Raw genomic sequence first — 16,515 nt, forward strand, 5'->3', positions numbered from 1 at the left:
TATGATGTGTAAGTGATTTTTAATGACATAGAAAAAATGATCACACTATAGCATTCAGTATAAAAATCAGAATGCAGAACATATTTGCAAAATGATCCTAATTTTGTTAAGTAAAAAAGTAATGTGTACATGTACAGGGGTACATACAAGAAGCAGAAAGAGAAGGGAAAGGAAGAGGTGAAGGTGGAAGAAAAGGAGAAGGAAGAGGAGAGGGAGGAGGAAAAAAAGGAATGGTTATAAACCAAATACTAAATGTTAATATCCATGGATGATGTAATTATAGATTATTCTCACTTTCTACTGTATAATATAACACATTTTCCACAGCAAGAAAGCATTCCTATTTTAATTTTGAGAAGGGAAATAAAAGATCATTTAAAAGTCTCTGACTTCCCTGGCATCTAAAACAGTTAAAATCCCAAAGCATGACTAAATTTATTAGCAAAGAATTATTAATAGAAAAAGAAGAAAGCCATTAGCCAGGCTTAGCTGGGCAGATTTACTGTGTATGGGCTTCATATTTTACATTGCTCATGAAAAATGCACTAAACAAATGTTTGAATAAAAATGCATCGGTATTTCATGGTGTTCTGCATAGAACAGGATTATTGTAAAGGAAATCAAGACTCACAATTTGTTTGCCTTCTGAACAAGTTTGAAACAAGTGCTCTAGGACTGCAGTCTGTGCTCTTACTGAATTCACGTACTTTCCTATCCACACCTTTGAAAACATCCTCTCCCATTCCCTGACTGCAATACCACCCCTTCAAATGCTTCCTTGCTTCTTCCTCTGTACTTCCACAGCACATAAGTGTTCTGCTACTAAAAAACTTATTACTCAGAGCTGTAATTATGCATTACTCTCCTCAGTATTCTGTGACCTCCTTGAGAACGGTAACATTGCTATTTCAGTTTGGATCCCCATTATTTGGTGAAATGCCTGAATACGTTTGGTTGGTGCTGAATAATACTTGTTGAATAAGTGAGTTCAAAAGCTAACAAAACATGCATCTGATAAGAATAAGTAATGGATCATACATATGTGTGCATGGATATATAAACATACACACAATTTTAAGCAATTTAAAGTAATAAACTATTATGGGGTGATATTATTAGTTATAACACATTCTATCAGTGCTCAAAATTAGGTGGAAAGTTTCTTCTCTTCTTCTAACTCTTGTAGTAGCTGGATGTATAACATGAACAAGTTGGTTAGTGTCTTTTCATATTCAGCATCTCCCTCCACAGAATGAGTGAATTAGAAACCGACAGCAGGGATCCATTTAATATTTAACAGTTTAAGACTCACTGCATAGAAAATGTATACTATTTGGATTATCTTCCAAAGTGGATGCTTGAGAAAACATATTTTACAAAAGAAAAAGATACTAAATTATACTTACTCATAGAGCCTTGGCTCTTCAACCATTCCAAGTTCGTTTAATAATTTAAATGTAATATAGCCATCCTTCATAGTTTTATCCAGAACAATTATACTGAGAACAAAATAATAGGCTACAAAACAAAAATATGGCATGCAATTCATGTTTTTTTTTAACTTTGTTTTGGTGCAGATATGCATGTAAATATATATTTATGTAATCTGGGTACATATTATATCTGCAAATAATATTGAGAGGCACTCATTTGGTACATAAATGATATATTTTACCTCTTGTTAATTTTTTAAATATTTATTTATTTATTCGGCTGCGCCAGGTCTTAGTTGCAGCATGTGGCATGCGGGATCTTTAGCTGAGGCACACAAACTCTTAGTTGTGAACTCTTAGTTCCTCGACCAGGGATTGAACCTGGGCCCCCTGCATTGGGAGCATGGAGTTTTAGCCACTGGACCACCAGGGAAATCCCCTCTTGTTAATTTTTAACAAGTCTTGAAAATGAGGAATGAAAGCTTGCCAGACAGTCATGGGTATTGTGAAAAGTTGGTCAAAAAATTAGTAAATACTAACTGGTCTGCAAACTGAAACATATCAGAATTTAGGTCAATTAAACAATTTTTCTCTATCAATAGCATATCTAAGGTAAATATGATAAGGTTCCTTAATTATCTGATTAATAGTCCTAGCTAAATTTGCTTGACAAATATAACTCCCAATTCCACTGGTTGTTTAGGAATGACTGTAAAATTAGACAGTCCTGTATAGAGTGAGCACATAGTAGTTCTTTTTTAAAATGCCCATAGAAAAAAATTGATATGTATTTCAGAGGCAAAGATGCTGAACTCATCCCTTTATCCAATACTGTCTGGGCTACACAGAAAGTTCTTACTCTCTGTGATTTCTCCCAGTATTGTGCAGACTCTTAGAAGACAATATATATAAACAGAACATGAAATAGATAAACTTTTCTTGTGAGATACACATGTACTAAAATTGTGCTTGCTAGCTGTTAAATGTTGCTACAAAACAGCCAAGAGTAACTTCTTGCCTGTGCCAGATGCTTAGTACCACCTCAAATAAGGTAATGGATTTATAATTGACCCTCAACAACCGCTAACACAAAAGACATAAAGGAACACTTCTTACTTTGAAGTGACTGCCCAGCTTCAGATAAAATACTTTGGTCCCCTCACCCAAAAAAAGTGGGTGCTCATACCTGCTCAGATGATTCCTGGCAGTATGATACATTGAGATGTTACATAATGAACCTTCTTCCTGCTACAAGTGTATAGAAATTCTGGGTGTACAATTCATAAATTAAATACACAACCAAGCTCAGGTGAAGGAAGAGAAAATATCAGGAGGCAGCAATGAAGAGAAGCTAAAGGCAAGGCTTAAGAAGAACTGAAGCCCTGGATCTCCACAGGACTTGAGAACTGGGTGAGGCATAGAGACAGAGTCTAAGGTGTCAACCTCCATGCTGCAGCAGGAGAAAACACTAAATGATGGAGCTAAAATGAAAAACCCTGCACAGAGTCAGGGACCTTAGCTTTCTGCTTTGTCATTGAAAGAGAAACTTGGAAAATTCTTTCTACTGGTTGTGTATGGTGGAAAAGAAATTAAGCGGAAAAAAAATTCTCTAAGACTAAATAAAACTCCAAGTAAAACAGAATTTAAATTTACAGGTCCCCATTGGTTAAGGACCTCCAAAATTTATATGGAAAATCTATGTATTATGGTAAAATACATATATATTTATGGTACATAAATTCTGGAAAAAACAAAATCCGACTTGTCCTGAAGGGAGAATTTTGAAGAAGAGCAGACTGATGAGAGTGTTCTGTTAAAATGTGACATGAATCCTTATTTTGAGATAACACAAATATTTTTTCTTTAATTTTAATAGAGACTTGGACTGACCACTAAGACTAGAAAAATAACAATAAATCATGCATAAATTAATAGATGGATCAATAGCTAAATATATACATAAGTTTAACTAGAAGAAAAATATAGATCATCTGCAGGGAGCAATTATATTGTTAATAAATGAAAAAAATAAATTTATCTTAAAATAAGAGAACTAATATCTTCAAAGTACTTGATGAAAACTCAATGTAGAATTCTATTCCAGACTAAATTTACATTCCAGAGTAAGAAAAAGATAAGGACATTTTCAAGGAAACAAATAAACAAACAGAGACATTACTTAGTGAAAAGTCATTAAGGATCTGCTTTAGCAAGATAGAAATTAAATCCAAAGGGAAGGAGTTGGGGAGGGACGAAAGGACAGGATAAAATGTAGAAAACTGAAATTGGTAAATAAAATTGGTAAATTAGTAAATCAAACCAGCATTTGATTAATCATAATAGTCATAATAATTATTGTTAAATAAGTGAAATAAAATACTACAGAATGTAATATTAAAGATAGAAAAGAAATTCAAAGGCTCTATGAGACAAATTGTTGTTGTGACAGAATCTGATAAAATAGTCTGTGAGGCAAAAACTGATGCATTTTTATTTATGAAGCAAAAAAAAAAAAAAAAAAAAAGCAAAGCAAGTCAACAGGAAACTATGACAATCCTGAAATTTTATATAGCTAAAACTCACAGCATCAGAATACATAAAGCCAAAACCTAAACAATGTAACTCCTGCTAAAATAGAAGATTAAAACAGGACTCAAATTGCCACACAAAGAAAATGTCCAAGACGTGACTGAAAATTACCCATTATACTAAGAACAAAGAAAATCACAACTCTGGTGAGAAAAGACAATCAACTAATGCCAGCACTGCGATGAATCAGACGCTGGGATTATCTGACAAGGATTTTAAAGGAGCCATCATAAAAATGCATCAGAGCCATTTCGCACTAGGAACTCTGGTCTGAAGCACTGGGTGCAAAGCCTCCACATGCAGCACTCCATGAGCGAGTGAAATTGGATGAAGCATGAAGGAAAAAAAGACTGTTTGGAAGACTCTGCATATAAGCAGTATGTGGAGTATAAGTGGTGAGAGAGGACACCCTTCCCTTTTTCTTGATCTTAAAGGAAATGCTTCCAGTAATTCACCATGAAGAATAATATACATAGTTACTCCAATCTTCCACTTCTTGAAACAAGTTTGTGCTTCCCTGCATCTCCATCTTGCAGCCTACCCTTCAGATTTTGGACTTACCAGGCCTCCATGACTGCTACGAGCGACCTGTGGAGTCTGGATTCCTCGACAAGAAGTCAAGTCTGAGGCTCTGGGGAGGGAGTACCAAGTCCAGGATGCTAGATTACTAGAGAGTCATAAGCCACAGGGAATGTTAATCACAGAGAGCTCTCATGGAGGCCTCTATCAGAGTTTAAGATCTGGATTCAACAAACTGCCTGCAACTGCCAGTGCTGGGTACCTCACACAAAACTACAAACAAGACAGGAACACAAACCCACCCATCAGCACACGGACTACCTAAAGCCATACCAAGCTCACAGATACCCTAAAATAAACCACCTGACATGGCCCTGCTCATCAGAGGGAAAAAACTCAGATCCACGCACCAGAAAGCAGGCACCAGACTCTCCCATCAGGAAGCCTACTCAAGACACTAGACCAACCCCACCACAGGGGGCAGAGAACAGAAACAAGAGGAATTACCACTAGGCAGCATAGGGAAAGGAGACATCAAATACTGTAAATTAGACAAAATGAGAGAAAAAAGAAACACCTTGCAGGCAAAGGAACAAGAAAAAAACCCACAGGAGCAAATAAATGAGGAAGAAATAGGCAAATTGCCTGAAAAAGAATTCAGAATAATGATAGTAAAGATGATCCAAAATCTCAAAAACAAAAGAGAGAAAATACAAGAAACATTTAATAAGGACCTAGAAGAATTAAAGAGCAAACAAACAGTAATGAACAGCACAATAACTGAAATTAAAAATACTCTAGATGGAATCAACAGCAGAATAACTAAGGCAGAAGAATGAGTAAGTGAGCTGGAAGATACAATGGGGGAAATAACTTCCACAGAGCAGGAAAAAGAAAAAAGAATAAAAAGAATGGAAGACAGTCTTAGAGACCTCTGGGACAACATTAAGCACAGCAACATTTGAATCATAGGTGTCCCAGAAGAAGAAGAAGAAAAGGAAAGTTCTAAGAAAATATTAGAAGAGGTTATAGTCAAAAACTTCCCCAACATGGGAAAGGAAATAGTCAATCAAGTCCAAGAAGCACAGAGAGTTCCATACAGGATAAACCCAAGGAGAAACACAGTAAAGCCCATATTCATTAAACTAACAAAATTAAACAGAAAGAAAAAATATTAAAAGCAGCGAGAGAAAAGCAACAAATAGCATAAAAGGGCATATGGATAACAGCTGTTATCTTTCTGCAGAAACTCTGCAGGCCAGAAGGGAATGGCAGGATATACTTAAAGTTTTGAAAGAGAAAAACATACAGCCAAGAATACTCTACCCAGCAAGAATCTCATTCAGATTTGACAGAGAAATCAAAACCTTTACAGACAAGCAAAAGTTAAGAGAATTCAGCACCACCAAACCAGCCTTACAACAATTGCTAAAGCAACTCTTCTAAGCAGGAAACACAAGAGAGGAAAAGACCTACAAAACCAAACCCAAAACAATTAAGAAAGTGGCAATAGGAACATGCATGTCAATAATTACCTTAAATGCAAATGGATTAAATGCTCCAACCAAAAGACACAGACTGGCTGAATGGATACAAAAACAAGACCCTTATATATGCTGTATACAAGAAATCCACTTCAGACCTAGGGATACATATATTCTGAAATTAATGGGATGGAAAAAGATATTCCACACAAATGGAAGTCAAAAAAAAGTTGCAGTAGAAATACTCATATCAGACAAATTACACTTTAAAGTAAAGACTATTACAAGAGACGAGGAAGGACACGACATGGTGATCAAGGGATCAATCCAAGAAGAACATATAACAATTGTAAATATCTATGCAGCCAACAAGGAGCACCTCAATACATAAGGCAAATGCGAACAGCCATAAGAGGGGAAATTGACAGTAACATAATAATAGTAGGCAACTTTAACACCCCACTTACATCAATGGACAGATCATCCAAAAAAAAATAAATAAGGCAATACAAGCTTTAAATGACACATTAGACAATTTTGACTTAATTCATATTTATAGGACATCCCATCCAAAAACTGCACAAAACACTTTCTTCTCAAGTGCACATGGAACATTCTCCAGGATAGATCACATCTTGGGTCACAAATCAAGCCTCTGTAAACTCAAGAAAACTGAAATTGTATCAAGCATCTCTCCAACCACAACGCCATAAGACTAGATATCAATTACAGGAAAAAAACTAAAAACTACAAACACGTGGAGGCTAAACAATATGCTATTAAACAACCAAGAAATCACTGAAGAAATCAAAGAGGAAATAAAAAAATACCTAGAAAAAATGACAATGAAAACACGATGACCCAAAATCTATGGGACGCAGCAAAAGCAGTTCTAAGAGGGAAGTTTACAGCAATACAATCCTACCTCAAGAAAAGAAAAATCTCAAATAAACAACCTAACCTTACACCTAAAACAATTAGAGAAAGAAGATCAAAGAAACCCCAAAGTGAGCAGAAGGAAAGAAATCATAAAGATCAGAGCAGAAATAAATGAAAAAGAAAGGAAGGAAACAATAGCAAAGATAAATAAAACTAAAAGCTGGTTCTTTGAGAGGATAAATAAAATTGATGAGCCATTAGCCAGATTCATCAGGAAAAAAAGGGAAAAGATGCAAATCAACAGAATTAGAAATGAAAAAGGAGAAGTAACAACCAGCACTGAAGAAACACAAAAGATACTGAGAGACTACTACAAGCAACTATATGTTAATAAATTGGATAATCTGGAATAAATGGATAAATTCTTAGAAAAGTTCAATCTTCCAAGACTGAACCAGGAAGAAATAGAAAATATGAACAGACCAATCACAAGTACGGAAATTGAGACTATGATTAAAAATTTCCCAACAAACAAAAGCCCAGGGCCAGATGGATTCACAGGCAAATTCCATCAAACATTTAGAGAAGAGCTAACACCTATACTTCTCAAACTCTTCCAATATATAGCAGAAGGAGGAACATTCCCAATCTCATTCTACGAGGCCACCATCACCCTGATACTAAAACCAGACAAAGATGTCACAAAAAAAGAAAGTTACAGGCCAATATCACTGATGAATATAGATGCAAAAATCCTCAACAAAATACTAGCTAACAGAATCCAACAGCACATTAAAAAGATCATACACCATGATCAAGTGGGATTTATCCTTGGAATGCAAGGATTCTTCAACATACACAAATCAATCAATGTGATACACCATATTAACAAATTGAAGGATAAAAACCATATGATAATCTCAATAGATGCAGAAAAAGCTTTTGTCAAAATTCAACATCCATTTATGATAAAAACTCACCAGAAAATGGGCATAGAAGGAAGTTACCTCAACATAATAAAAGCCACACATGACAAACCAACAGCCAACATCATTCCAAATGGTGAAAAACTGAAAGCATTCCCTCTAAGAACAGGAACAAGACAAGGGTGTCCACTCTCACCACTATTATTCAACATAGTTTTGGAAGTTTTAGCCACAGCAATCACAGAAGAAAAAGAAATAGAAGGAATTCAAATTGGAAAAGAAGTAAAATTGTCATTCTTTGCAAATGACATGATATTATATATAGAAAACCCTAAAGATTCTACCAGAAAACTGCCAGCACTAATTGATGAATTTAGTAAAGTAGCAGGATACAAAATTAATATACAGAAATCTCTTGCATTCCTATTCATTGACAATGAAAGATTAAAAAGAGAAATTAAGAAAACACTCCCATTTACCACTGCAACAACAACAACAAAAATACCTAGGAATAAACCTGCCTAAGGAGGCAAGAGACCTGTATGCAGAAAACTTTAAGACACTGATACAAGATATCAAAGATGATACAAACAGATGGAGGGACATACCATATTCTTGGATTGAAGGAATCAATATTATAAAAATGACTATGCTACCCAAAGAAATTTACAGATTCAATGCAGTCCTTATCAAATTACCAATGGCATTTTTCACAGAACTAGAACAAGAAATCTTACAATTTATATGGAAATGCATATGACCCTGAATAGCCAAAGCAATCTTGAGAAGGAAAGATGGAGCTTGAAGGAATCAGACTTCCTGACTTCAAACTTTACTACAAGGCCACAATGATCAAGACAGTGCGGTACTGGCACAAAAACAGAAATATAGATCAATGGAACAGAATAGAGAGCCCAGAGATAAACCCACGCACACATGGGCACCTTATCTTTGGCACAGGAGGCAAGAATATACAATGGAAAAAAGACAGCCTCTTCAATAAGTGGTGCTGGGAATAATGGACAGCTACTTGTAAAAGAATGAAATTAGAACACTTCCTAACACCATACACAAAAATAAACTCAAAATGAATTAAAGACCTAAATGTAATGCCACACACTATAAAACTCTTAGACGAAAACATAGGCAGAACACTCTATGACATATATCAAAGCAAGATCCTTTTTGACTCACCTTCTAGGATAATGCAAATAAAATAAAAAATAAACAAATGGGACCTAATAAAACTTAAAAGGTTTTACACAGCAAAAGAAACCATAAACAAGACAAGAAGACAACACTCAGAATGGGAAAATATATTTGCCAATGAAGAAACTGACAAAGGATTAATCTCCAAAATATACAAGCAGCTCGTGCAGCTCAATATCAAAATAGCAAATAACCCACTCCAAAATGGGTGGAAGACCTAAATAGATGTTTCTCCCAAGAAGGCATGCAGATGGCTAACAAACATCACTAATCATTAGAGAAATGCAAGTCAAAGCCACAATGAGGTATCACCTCACACCAGTCAGAATGGCCATCATCAAAAAACCTAGAAACAATAAATGCTGGAGAGGGTGAGGAGAAAACGGAACCCTCCTGCACTGGTGAGAATGTAAATTGGTACAGCCACTATGGAAAACAGTATGGAGAGTCCTTAAAAAACTAAAAATAGAACTACCATATGACCCAGCAATCCTACTACTGGGCATATACCCTGAGAGAACCATAATCCAAAAGAAACATGTACCACAATGTTCATTGCAGCACTACTTACAATAGCCAGGACATGGAAGCAACCTAAATGTCCATCAACAGATGAATGGATAAAGAAGATGTGGCACATATATACAATGGAATATTACTCAGCCATGAAAAGGAATGAAATTGAGTTATTTGTAGTGAGGTGGATAGATCTAGAGTCTGTCATACAGAGTGAAGTAAGCCAGAAAGAGAAAAACAAATACCATATGCTAACTCATACATATGGAATCTAAAAAAAAGTGGTACTGATGAACCCAGTGACAGGGCAAGAATAAAGATGCAGATGTAGAGAACAGACTTGAGAACACAGCAGGGGTGGGGGGTGTGAAGGGGAAGCTGGGATGAAGTGAGAGAGTAAAAATGACATATATACACTACCAAATGTAAAATAGATAGCTAGTGAGAAGCTGCTGCATAACACAGAGAGATCAACACAGTGATTGGTGATGACTTAGAAGGGTGGGATAGGGAGGGTGGGAAGGAGTCACGGGAGGGAGGGGATATAGAGACATATGTATAAATACAGCTGATTCACTTTGTTGTACAGCAGAAACTGGCGCAACAGTGTAAAGCAATTATACTCCAATAAAGAGCTTAAAAGAAAAAAAAAAAATGCTTCAAAGTCAGAGTCTCTTGAAAAAAATGAAGGAATAAAAAAATCTCAGCCGAGAAATAGAACCTATAAAACAAAATAATATAGACATTACATAAATGACGAATAGTATAATGGATACAGAACTCACTGGATGGTCTCGATAGTAGAGTGGAAGTGATAGAGGATAGAGATTAGTGAACTGGAGAAGAGATCAATCTGCCACTCAACCTGAAAACAGAGAGAAAACAGACTGAGGAAAAAAAGGATAGCGCCTCAGGGACCTGTGGGACTATAACAAAAGAATTATACTTAAAGTTCAGAAAACTAAAAACAAGAAAAATATCTTGAAAGCAGCCAAAGAGAAATGATGTGTTATCTACAGCAGAACACCAAACTGAGTTACAATAGATTCTCACCTGAAACCACAGAGGCCAAAAGGAAGTGACACAACATCTTTCAAGTGCTAGAGGGAACTCAACTCTAAATCCTATACCCAGGACAACTATCCTTTGAGTATAAAATTCTCAGACAAAAAAAAAACTTAAAGAATTTCTCTTTAACAGATGCATTCTTAAATATTGTAAGAAGGAACACAGAGGAACTGATGAAATAATCTTGGAGTGTCAGAAACAAAAAGAGAAAACTGGAAAGAGAAGAAATATGGGTACATACAATAAATTATCCTTATCCTTATGAATTTATAAATCATATTTGATACTTGAAATAAAAATTATCACATGATCTGATACTTGAGACAATGATATTTAAAAGTGGAGAGTGTAAAATAACGTAAATGGAAGTGAAGTTCCCACTTTTCACTTGAAGTGGTAAATGTTGATACCAGTAAACTGTGAAGAATCACATATACATATTATAATTGTGGTAGATCTCCCCAGATAGGTCTGTGTCCTAATCTCTGGAACCTGTGAATATGTTACCTGAAATGGCAAAGGATAATTAAGATCTCAAATGGAATTAAGGTTGTTAATCAGCTGACCTTAAAATAGAGATTATCTTGAATTATCCAAGTGGGTCCAATGCAGTCCCCAAAATTGTAATCATGATGTCTTAAAGGTGGAAGAGGAAGACAGAAGAGAAACAGAAAAATAGATGTGATGCAGAAAAAAGTGATTATTTCTTCTCTATTCTTCTTTGCAATAATTATTTTAGATATTCTAGGGTTTTTGCTTTTCAGTATAAATTTAAAACGAGATTGTCTATGTTTAAAGGAACACATAAAACTACAAAACTGTTTGAAAAAAAAATTTTGGGTGAAAATCCTCAGGACCTAGGGCTCAGCAAAGAGTTCCTAGATACCAAAAGCATGTTCCATGAAAGGAAAATATGATAAATTAGACCTCATCAAAAGTAAACACTTTTGCCCTTGTGAAGAAGATGAAAAGATAATCAAGTTTCAGACTGGGAAAAAGTATTTGCAAACAAAATCTTCAACAAGGAAGCAAGGACTACTATCAAAAATATATAAAGAACCCTCAAAACTCAATAGTTAACAAAAATCCAATTGGAAAATAAGCAATTAGTTTGTATTATGATTAAGTTTCAGTTTCTGAAAGGGTGGTAATAATGTAGATAGATGTCAAACTCTGTAAGCTGTTATATGCTGACATAACTAAATGTGGGAAGGATAATCATGGAAATTGAGGGGGAAAAACAAAAGACCTTGATTTTTTTGGAAGAATATTACCCAAAGTGTATGCTCATTTTATTCAAAAATTAAGTCCTTATTTGAATTTGTACAACTGGATCTAACAAATTTTAAAGTTCCTTGAAAGTACATTATGAAATTTGAATTTTGGATAAAATATGAATTAGCATATAAAACTAATCACTGGTTCATTTGTTAAAAATGTTAACTTACTACAGAATGGATTTGTGCCAACTGTATCCAAAAACACAGTGGTCCTGAGAGTTCTGTTTTCTATTCCTTCTTTTACAACATCTTTCCATAGCTCAGTTTGATAACCTGAGATTTGAGAAATATTAGAACATTAGTAATTGAACTTTCATCAAATAGCATACAAAAATATCAAATCATGAAAAGAACTAAAGGATCAATGGATAATAATTATTATAATTTATGAATTTTTATAACAAAAATCACTTTCAAATAATTTCACATTCTATTTATTTCAACTACAATAATAACTCAAATTCAAGAATCACAAATAAATCTACTCCCTGGAAATTTTATCAGAGCTTTGCATATACCATATGATTAAAGTCAATTTGTAGAAGTTTTTACTATTATAAATTCAGAATTTTACTTGAAACTCTTTTCAGTGAATTCAGCAGAATAAATTGATTACATAAAATGAGCACAGCCTTCAGTTCTCCTATATACACATTCATACAGATACAGTATGCATATGTATACATTATATATACAATGTATATAGTATAGATAGCATCTATGTACACTACAGGTTATATGTATAATGCATATTTCAGATACAAACATTATTTGTACATACAGAATATGTAATATATACACACACATATTTAATATGCTTCCTACTTCATGTATGTGTCTATTTCCACATCGCTACCTCCAAATTTGAAATTTGAATGCAGTAGAAAGAATACTGAATTGAAAATTCAGAGATTTAACTCTGGTTTTCACTTGTGCCATTAAGCAATCCATATGTTCACATGGGGTCACAATTCCCTCATTTATATGGAAAAGCAACAGGACCAGAAAAGCAATCCCGAACGTGAGGGCTGAAGAAAACTAATCCCACAAGATATTTTGCGGACAGAAGGGGTCCATGAGGAAATAAGTCCAGCGAAGCCTGCACACTGCCTGCCTCTTCTGGCAATTCTCTACCTATGTTACTATAAACCTCCTGAAAACCACAGGAGGCTGTGTAATTCAGACTTTGCAATTGCTACCCATTTCATTGAGGCTAGTTGGCTTTGGGAACATTTCTGATAGAGCTTTTCATGATACTGATCAGATGTTTACATGCTCATGACACGCTTGGGGTCTGGTATTGTCTCTGGCAAACCATGAATGAACAGCCTCTGAGATTCTCTCCAGTTCTAACATTCTATTTTTATGTGGCTTCTTTTTTTCTCTATAACTGGCAGGCTTTAGTTATCAAAAGTTGTGATCCTCAGTTGCTCTTACCAAATTTACTGATTTAGAAGGTATGAACCATGCGTGATTCACACCTGCTTGCTAACAGCAAGTGAAAAGCTAACCATGGTTCCCACCTCTTCACTTGTTAAGACTTGTTAAGATGTCCCATAAAAATGCAAACTAACAAACAAACAAAACCCTCAGTACCACTTAGAATGCACAAGTTTCTTTCTTTAGTAGAAATATAGATGAATGATAAAAAGTGAGATCCTTTTGTGAATCAAGAACAAGGATCATCATGAGATCACCAAACTCATCCACTGCGCAGAGCACAGAAAGTGCTAATCTTAGCAAGTTCCTCTTACTAAGAATCCGAAAAAATATTTAGTAGGAAATAAACTCTTTCCTCTGTTCCACAGAAAGTTTTTCCATAAAAATGTTAATAGCATATTCACAAGTAAGTATGAAAGCTTCCAGCAGAAAATACTAATACAATCATGTTGTTCATTTTCCACAAAGAATTATAGTAATTTTAATAATCTCTCTTACCTACTTTAGGACATGATTTTTCCTTAAAGTTGGCACAATCCACACATAAACCAGTCTTGAAATCTTTGTATGAATGACAAGGAAATGAAATAAAATTGCAGTTTGTTTCCAAAGCTGCCATGAATAAGTAAACTGCTCTCTGGTGGTTGCATTTAATAAATTCAAGTCCTTAAGTGTTAAAAGTCAAGCAGGTAGATGTATTAAGCCAAGTTCAAGTAAGTTAAAAAAAAGTTAAATATTAAGTTCTACCTAATGCTGTGCACTTTATGAATATGAAATTGCTGACTACAATGCACTTTTATCTCAGGCAACTAAACAAATGGTACCATTGAAAATTTAAATATAGCATGCCTTTCACATGAGATTTATAAAAAATTTTTTCTAAAGTAATAATTAACACAGCAAAAAAATGTTTAATTTCAATACTTCTACAAACTATACACACAGTGCTACCATATTTAATAACTAGCGTACACATATCCCTTCTAATATCTTACCCCTAACATTTCTACTCAATGTCAGAGATGACTATGAAACCAAGTGACATTAAAACTTTATCGCGTCCCTTTCCTTTCCTAACTTCTCACATCCCTATCCCTTTGACCAAACTTCTCTAGTTGCAGTGGCCTTTAATGATGTGGTATTTGATTGGTTGCCTCTATAGACCTCGGAACATTTCTCACCATGGCTCTGAAGTGAGCCAAATTCCACACCTGGAGTTGTTGTTCAGCTATTTATGTACAAAATAACCAGGTGCAAGAGTTCATAAATCTGTGTTTGTATAATACTATGGTAATGGTAAAAATTAAATGCTGAAACCAAATTTGTGTTATATGATAATTTGCTATACATGATTCTTCATTGACTTATAACTTCTCCTAACGTTTAAAATGATAAACTAAAACTGCTTAGACTATAATGTAATAGTTTTCATCCATAACCAAACAAGATGTCTACTGGTAACATTTATGAACTGAGAAGGATCAAATTAAACCATTTTCTGCCAATAACTCTTGAATCATGAGCAATGATGATTTTAAAAAACCCTGCCCACAGATTACTAAGGAAAAGAAGTAAACTGATTTTCTTTCATTATTTTGAATCGTGCACAATTTATTCCAAAATGCTATTGGTATACCTGAGAAAATTGATTTAGGACAGCCAGGTTGCTTTTTCCCTCCATTTGGATAAAAATCAATATGTCCCAAGGGTTCTTTAATGCCTAAACCTGAGAAGAAAATTACCCAAGAATCACAAAGTAAATATAATCAGGTCAACAACACATATAAAACAAAATCTCTATAAAATCCATTGAAAGTGACTCAAAATTTGAATTGAAGATAAAATAAGTGCTATTTTTTTTCTGGTATTAATTCCTCAATTCCTCATGCAAATTATGTTTCATTAATTTAACACATTTACATGTGCTCAGTTTATTATGGTTCCATCACAGTTCTTTATGCTATGAATATATAAGTGAAAAAGGAAAATAGAGCAAAAATCCTTATTGTAGTGGAAATTACATACTAGTGGGAGAAAGACAATAAACAAGTAAATATATAGTATGTCAGATAATAATAAGTGCTATAGAGAAAAATTAAGTAGGATAAGGAATAGTGAATGCCTAGTGAGTGTGGTAGGTTGCACTTTTAAGTAGTTGGTTGGGGAATTTTCCACTGAGGAGGTGAGAATTGAGCAAAGATGTGAAGGATGTGAGCAAGCCAGTGAGTCAAGAAGATATCTGTGTGCACATGGAGTATTCAAAGTATCCAGGTTAGCTGGTGTAATGTGTGAAAAAAAAGCACTGGAGGAAATGAAGCCAAGTCATTTAGGACCTTTTAGGTGAGTGTGATCATTCGCTCTCATTCTGCATAATAATGCGTAGGATTTGGTACTAGACTCACTAACTGGAAAAATCAAATGCTGCTTCAGCGGGAACAAGTTGAGCCGGAGTGACATGAAACATGTAGCTATGATCTAAGAGTTTCCGTATGCACTTGTCCATCGGTATCCGCGGGGTGTTTGTTCAGAACGCCCCCCCCACGGGGACACCAAAATCTGAGGTTGCTCAAATCCCCCATATAAAATGGCGTAGCACAGTCCTCCCTCCGTGCCCCCGAGTTCCACATCCACGGGTACCAACAGCCAACTGTATCTGTACAGCCTTGGGGCACCAGGGAAGGTGCAAATTCTGGATGCATTACCAATTTGGGGTCTATAACCCAGGGGAGCCATAGGAATGAAAGAGAGGTTAGCAATCTCAGAACATTTAGGACTGTGATGAGTTATAAAATCTTGCTGCCAAGTAAGATTGCAAAGCTTTGGCTTGGGTACAAGAAATTTCCTAATGAACTCTGAGAGAGATCAGCAAAAGACTCAGCACAACAAAGATACACACTTGGGTCTGACAGTAAGGGTTAAGATGCAGTTACTTGATTTAGTTCTAGTCTGTATCAGAACAAGAACACTAACAAGCTAGTGAGGTGTTAGCAGGGCTTAAGGACACTGGGCATGTGCATTACAGGGGAGGGGATACAGCATATAAGGAAGGACAAAGGACAACTTAGGTGACTTCCTTAGAACTCCCTGGAATCCAGGGAAGCATATGTCTAATTTGATTGTGACAGTGGTGAGGGTATGCTAACCAATTCCTCGACATTCCATTATCCCCTTA

General features: G+C 35.2%; 1 protein-coding gene across 4 annotated transcripts in view; it reads right to left on the bottom strand.

Moving 5' to 3' along the window:
- LIPI (lipase I) overlaps positions 1–16,515 on the bottom strand; it is a 58,713-nt gene that overhangs the window by 18,800 nt on the left and 23,398 nt on the right. The window contains exons 5-8 of one of the 4 annotated variants that reach the window (XM_057697430.1): positions 14,980–15,069; positions 13,842–13,904; positions 12,072–12,176; positions 1,407–1,518 (exon numbers count right to left, since the gene is read on the bottom strand). In XM_057697430.1, coding sequence (XP_057553413.1) covers positions 1,407–1,518; positions 12,072–12,176; positions 13,842–13,904; positions 14,980–15,069 — 370 coding nt within the window. Of the gene's footprint in view, positions 1–1,406; positions 1,519–12,071; positions 12,177–13,841; positions 14,010–14,979; positions 15,070–16,515 lie in introns of all 4 variants that reach the window. The other 3 variants (XM_057697428.1, XM_057697427.1, XM_057697429.1) reach the window with 3 other exon arrangements.

Source organism: Hippopotamus amphibius, chromosome 10 (genome assembly GCF_030028045.1).
Source record: "Hippopotamus amphibius kiboko isolate mHipAmp2 chromosome 10, mHipAmp2.hap2, whole genome shotgun sequence".
NCBI classification, from domain to species: Eukaryota; Metazoa; Chordata; class Mammalia; order Artiodactyla; family Hippopotamidae; genus Hippopotamus; species Hippopotamus amphibius.